The sequence below is a fragment of the Nannospalax galili genome, unplaced genomic scaffold, assembly GCF_000622305.1.
Source record: "Nannospalax galili isolate Female #2095 unplaced genomic scaffold, S.galili_v1.0 scaffold497, whole genome shotgun sequence".
Lineage (NCBI taxonomy): Eukaryota > Metazoa > Chordata > Mammalia > Rodentia > Spalacidae > Nannospalax > Nannospalax galili.
The window spans coordinates 521,500-528,337 of NW_008339354.1; the positions used below are offsets into that span (position 1 = coordinate 521,500).

The 6,838-nt window shown below is 44.5% G+C and overlaps 1 protein-coding gene across 1 annotated transcript in view; it reads left to right on the forward strand.

Moving 5' to 3' along the window:
- Positions 1–5,662, forward strand: part of LOC103734796 (acetyl-CoA acetyltransferase, cytosolic) — a 17,039-nt gene extending 11,377 nt beyond the window's left edge. Inside the window, exons 7-9 of the mRNA XM_008833863.3 lie at positions 1,105–1,259; positions 4,865–4,975; positions 5,295–5,662. Of these exons, the coding sequence (XP_008832085.1) occupies positions 1,105–1,259; positions 4,865–4,975; positions 5,295–5,465 (437 nt within the window). The 3' untranslated portion in view covers positions 5,466–5,662. The remainder of the gene's footprint in view (positions 1–1,104; positions 1,260–4,864; positions 4,976–5,294) is intronic.
- The last annotated feature ends 1,176 nt before the right edge of the window (positions 5,663–6,838 follow it).

Sequence of the window (6,838 nt, forward strand, 5' to 3'; positions counted from 1 at the left end):
CTCCCTGTAGCCCCAGCTGTCCTGGAACTCACTATATAGACCAGGCTGGCCCTGAACTCACAGAGATCCGCCCTCCTCTGCCTCCCAAGTGCTGGGACTACAGGCATGTGCCACCATGCCTGGCTCTGATATTACTTTTTTAACTATTTGATAATATTCCTTGCTTATTTGTAGTGGGCCATAGGGCAACTCCATAGGTCCCAAAAAGGCCATCCCATGTTAGGGATCCATGAAACCATCCTTCTCTCCTATCCTACCAATTTTCAAATACTTTCTATATTTGCCCTTTAATGCTCTCTTATTGATTTTTTGTCAAAAGACACCAAGGTGGTCTTGATCTTACCAATTTATCCATGAATTGTAATGAATACCAAGAAACCCTCCATCTATGCCTCTCTTCTAGAAATCCGTTATTCTCTGGACTTTCCAGCATTAATTCTGTTTAACTACTTCTTACTGCATCTAAAATAGCTTTTATTAATAGTGGTGCATCTGGACTAGGATGATTAAAGGATTTTCAATAAAGGAGGTGACAGCGGTACCAAGGACACCAGGTGCTTTCCAGGCCCCCAGAAAGCCCAAGATACAGTGACAGTTAGAAAGATAATAGCAAGTAAAAGCATGCCAAGTACACTGCATGTTTTTTAGCACAGCCAATTCCAAGAGGCAACCTTCCTTGAAGTACCAGCCTCAACCCACGGAGGATCTCACGCGGGCTTCATTGGAGATGGCGTGGCATCTACCGAGTGACTGTGTTTCTACATAAAATTATTCCTAAAACTCGGTTTAAGGGAAAAGCTTGTAGTTTCTGTATAATTGGTTATTTACACAATCTATACTGAAAGAATTGATTTTGTTTCTTGACATCTCAACTGGACATGCAGTTGATAAAGTTAAATTAAGAACTCCAGAGTTCTTTTATGCTTTTCTAATACCAGAAACTCCCAGTACCTTGTGAGTGAGGCCTAGACATTTCTTCAAGTCCGATAAAATAGAAAACTACTTTGCCAAGTAATTTAATGTTTTTAGGTGGAAAAGAAGGGAGCCACAGACATGTAACTGGAGTTAAGGAGCACTATACAAATCTAGTCACTTGCTTTCCAGGACTGAATGATGGTGCTGCTGCCGTGGTCCTCATGAAGAAGTCAGAAGCTGAGGGTCGAATGCTAAGACCTTTAGCACAAATAGTTTCCTGGTCCCAAGCAGGTGTGGAACCTTCCATCATGGGGGCAGGACCAATTCCCGCCATAAAGCAGGCTGTGAGTCTTAACTCTTTAGCTTTTTTGTTTTGTTGTTGTAGTGTGTATGTTTTGGTGTTTTTGTGATGGGCTTCCTGGTAGCCCAGGCTGCCTTCAGACTCACTGTGTAGCTCAAGGATGACCTGGAATACTATGTCTGGGGCTGGAGAGGGGCTCAGAGGTTAAGAGCACTGGCTGCTCTTACAGAGGACCTGGGTTCAGTTCCATCAACCACACAGCAGCTAACAACCACCTGTAACTCCAGTTCCAGGGAACCCAATGCCTTCTTCTGGCCTCCACAGGCACTGTCATGCACATGGTACACTTCATACATGTAGGCAAAACATTCAGACACATAAAATACAGTTAACTAAGTAATTAAAAAATACTGTGTCTTGCCGGGCGTGGTGGTGCACGCCCTTAATCCCACCACTCGGGAGGCAGAGGCAGACGGATCTCTGTGAGTTCAAGGCCAGCCTGGTCTACATAGTGAGTTCCAGGACAGCTGGGGCTGCAGGGAGACCCTGTCTCAAAAAGACCAAAAAAAAAATACTGTGTCTTTTTCACCATTAGCTGGGGTCCAACCTCACTGTCTTTTGGGGGTGGCTAGTTTTTTTGTTTCTGTTTTTTTTGTCTTTTTGATACAGGGTCTCCCTGTAGCCCCAGCTGGACTGGAACTCACTATGTAGACCAGGCTGGCCTTGATCTCACAAAGATCTGCCTGCCTCTGCCTCCCAAGTACTGGCATGCACCACCACGCCCAGCTGGGGTTGGCTAGTTTTAAAAGATTTGGCACAAAAGAAATGAAGAAGGAGAGAAGGTTGAACGAAAGGGAGGTGGGCTAAGCCACCCAGGCCAGCAAGTGCCAGGGATGTCACAGAATTCTTTATCTTAAAAGATTTACAGTGTATGATACAAAAACACAACTCTCATCTCAAAGGGGATAAGAGATAGTTTATTCTGGAGACAAATGTGAGTGACTATGGCTAGGGATCAGATTCAGGTTACCTCAAATTCCATGTTCCAATGTGGTAACAGTTTCATGACGTTTTATGCTAATAGAACAAAGAAAGCCATAAATCAAAGACACTTAACCTTTTTAAAAATATTTATTATTTTTGTTTTTTTAATATTTTATTTATTATTTTTATTTTATGTGTATGAGTGTGTGTATTGCCCACATGTATGTGAGTGCACCCATGTCATGCAGTGCCCATGGAGATCAGAAAGAGGGCTTCAGATTCCCCAGGAACTAGAGTTAAGGACAGTTTGCAGCTGCCACGTGGGTGCTGGGAATCAAACCCGGGTCCTCTGCAAGAGCAGTCAGTGCTCTTAACCGCTGAGCCATCTCTCCAGCCCCTTTAGGCATTTATTTACCTATGTATATGTTTTATGTATATGAGTGTATTCCCTGCATGTGTGTAAGTGCACCCATCTTATGCAATACCCTCAGAGGACAGAAGAGGGCATTGGTTCCCCAGGAACTGGAGTTATGGATGGTTGTTAGCCACCATGTGGGTGCTGGAAACTGAACCCAGGTCCTCTGCAAGAACAACCAGTGCTCTTAACTGCTGGGCCATCTCTCCAGCCCCAATACTTTTCAAATACATTGGTGGGTTATAGCAAAGCAGGAGAATTCTGCTATAGGCCTTAGATGCTATCTGACAGGCTTCTAGGCCTTCTTCCTTGGTGGAAGCTCGTGGTCTGCTAAGTTAATACACTCCAAAAGGTTTTTTATCTGTTTTACTATACACATGATGTGAAGTCAGAAACAGAGGTGTCCTAGTTTGTTTCTTCATTACTGTGACAAAACATTTTGACCAATACCAACTTGGGCAGGAAAAAGGTTTATTTAGCTGACATATCCCGGTCACAGTTCATCTGGGAGCCCAAGGTAAGAACTCAGGGCAGGAACCTGGAGGCAGAAGCTGGAGCACAGGCCATGGAGGAACACTGCTTACTGGCTTGCTCCCCTGGCCCCTGCTCAGCCTGCTTTCTTATGCAACACAGACCCACCTGCCCAGGGGTGGCACCACCCACAGTGGGCTGGGCCCTCCCACTTCCACATTACTCAACAATCAAGAAGGTGCCCCATGGACATGACCACAGGCCAATCCAATGAAGGTAATTCCCCAATTGAGGCTCCCTCTACCCAGGTGTGTCAAGTTGGCACTAAAGCTATCCAGCACAAGAGGTGAGCAAGGAGTGGCTATGTAGAGATCTAAGATGGCCCAAGATAAATGGTAATTAGACTCTAGACCTGCTACATTCCAAATTCTCCACAATCACTAAAGTTCTAATCAGTCAATCAACCTTGCAGAAAGTTTGGTTTGAAAATGCAGGTTTTTTTCTGGGAACTTTTGTTCACAAATGTTTGACAGAAAAGACTGATATTCGATGTTTCTTACACATGGAAGGCCAGTGGACAGCTCTGGGTATTGTTCATCCAGCACCATCCATACTTATTTTAAAATTACATTTATATATTTATTGAGTGTGAATATGTTTGTGCATTTCAGTTGTACAAGCATGTGACACCACACACGGGTGGAGGTCAGAGGATGACTTGCAAGACTTGGTTTGCTCTCTTCTTCCACAGTGTGGGACCTGGGGATCAGATTCAGGTCATCAGACTTGGCAGCAAGTGCTTTTACTCACTGAGCCATCTCACCACCCCAACCCACCCCCCTTTGTTTGGGATCCAGGGCTTCTTGTTGGCCTGAAATTCACCACGTACTTTAGGCTGTCTAGCCATGCAGCCCCAGGCGTCCAGCCAGCTCAGACTCCCAAGCACTGGGATTACAAATGCATACCAGCATGCCTGAGTTCTAGGAGTAACTCAGGTCCCTTACACTTTACCTACAGAACCATTTCTCCAGCCTAGGTCAGACTTTTCTTGAAACTAGATCCAAGTGTGCTCTGTTACCTGCACATGGCAGATGCTATTGGCTCGGTGTTAAGGATGTCTTAGATTTTGTACCTTAGGGATGTTTTGCAGCACATCCTTTGATTCTGAGACAGTCTTCCTGCCTCAGCCTCTGAAGTACTGAGGTTTGGAGGTGTTTGCCACCACACCTCGCTAAAGAACATCCTCACCTCTTGAATGGACTCATGGGCTCATCTAGGCATAATCCACAGATAGTGTTTTTGTTGAGACAGGTGTCAGTATGCAGGCTGGCCCAAGACGCTCCAGCTCTTAGACTACAGGCATGGGCCACCATGGCGTAGCTAACTGCAGAGTCCCAGCTTCTTAGTAGGTCTATCTTTGAGGGTATGTCATGTAAATCCTTTATTCATTTTTATTCTTATTTGTATATGTTTGTGTCTGTATGCCCAAATGTATGTATGCAGGTATCCATGGAGGCCACAAGAGGGTATGTGTGTGTGTATGTGCCCAAGTATGTATATAGGTGCCTGTGGTGGCCACAAGAGGGTGAAGGATCCCATGCAGTAGGAGTTAGAGGCATTTGTGAGCCACCCAGTGTGAATGCTGGGATCGAGCTCTGTCCTCATGATGGAATAAGCAAGCTCTCTTAACCGCTGAGCCATTTCTCTAATTCTCGTGTAGATCTTTTTGTCAGTAACAAATGGTTGAACTTAGTCTATTCCATTCATCTTTCCTGTAGGTTGCAAAAGCGGGCTGGTCCCTGGAGGATGTGGACGTATTTGAAATCAATGAAGCCTTTGCATCTGTGTCTGTTGCAATAGCCAAAGAACTTGGATTAAACCCAGAGAAGGTAAATATAAAAAGAGCAAGCTGTCCTGCTCACCAGTGAACTTTCACAGCCCAATTTTAAGGTTGTAAATAGCAACAATTTAGATTCTGTCCCAAGTCTGGTCACCTGGGCAAGAGAAGAGCATTCCACTGGAATGTCAGTTGACTTAAACACAGTTCAGCTTACATCAAAAATGAATGAGAGATTCTAGAAACAAGGGAAGACAGACGTCTTGACGCCATTGTTTGTTTCTAAGCACTGCAATGAAGAAGAAACATAAAATTTGGGCTTTTACCCTGTCCATAGACAAGTGACTTAAAGACCTTTTCTTTCCCTTCAGGTCAACATTGAGGGAGGAGCTATTGCCTTGGGCCATCCTCTGGGAGCGTCAGGCTGCAGAATTCTCGTGACCCTGTTACACACACTGGAGAGAACGGGTGGCACACGTGGTGTTGCAGCCCTGTGTATTGGGGGTGGGATGGGAATTGCCATGTGTGTTCAGAGAGGATGAACTGCCCAACAGTCACCGTCCTTCAACAGTTCTTTTAGTAAAACACTAAATAATGTAAAACCAGAGGGCCAGAGTCAGGACAGAAAACCTTTACAAGAAGAACCCAGGCCGACAGCATGCTGTACTTTAATGTGTAAGACTCAAAGCATATGACAGGTCTGACACTGTTATAAATAAAAGGGAAATCCGGTCAGTCATCAAGGGCTCCAGAGTGAACAGCGTTTTCGTAACTTCCATGCTTATCCTCTTTGCTTTCTGGGTGCAATTTTATCAGATCGTCGATTCGAAGAATGGTAATGGCAGCTTCTGTTGCAAACTTCAAGCTCTTCACTTTAACTACGGTCGGTTCAAACACTCCTGCTTGTTTATTGTCTCGTGGTTTCCCATTGATCAAATCAAGACCAATCCTGTAGTGGTGAAAGACCCATCAAATGACCTGTGCACATTGATTCAGTTTAGTGCTGTAGCCCAGCTCTTCTGTCAGAAAGACTCAGTAGTTTTTACAGCACAGCTCCGAGTCCTAGAAGCAGCAGCAACGTGGGTGCATCTGTGTATCTCTTGATTCAGATGCGCTGTGACCTGCTTCAGTTCTGGCCTTGACTCCCCAAAATAACGGTTGTGACCTGGAACTGTGAGCCAAAAAATGAACTGTTTTCCCCCTTATGTTGCATTTTGCCAAATTATTATTATTGTATCTCAGCAACAAGACCTGGAACTGTGAGCCAAAAAATGAACTGTTTTCCCCCTTATGTTGCATTTTGCCAAATTATTATTATTGTATCACAGCAACAATTAAAGTAGAACGGAAAAGTCAAAAAAGTTATGATGCAGGTAACTGGGGGGTACAGCCAATGACTCCTGGAGCAAATTACAAGGCTGGGCCAGGTTGGGCAATCAGCTCAGTTTGGGAAAAGTCCAACAAGCCTCTGTTTTTCAGATGAGGCCACTAGGAGATAGTCACATACTATGGAGATCATAAGCAAACTGTAATAGACACAGATTCAAACAGTATTAAAACACCTAGCACATCTACATAGTGACATCCTGATCAGTGATGAACCAAATAACATCAGTCCAAGACTATAATGGAGTTGAAAGTGCCCCACAACGTAACGTCATACAAGTTAGTCAGTGCAGCGCATTACTGACAGGTCTACAGCCAGCATGGTACGAACTGCCAATCGTACAAAGACACAGCACATGCAGTCTGTGTATAATAAACAGATCTCGATCGCACACCATATCTAACACCATAATAACAGCTGTGCTTGTGTGCTTACTATACTCACCATTACTTTACACTATTTTTCTAGTTTCTGCCATGGCCATAGTGTGCCACCTGCTGACTGCCAGCTCCTGGGCCTTAAATGATC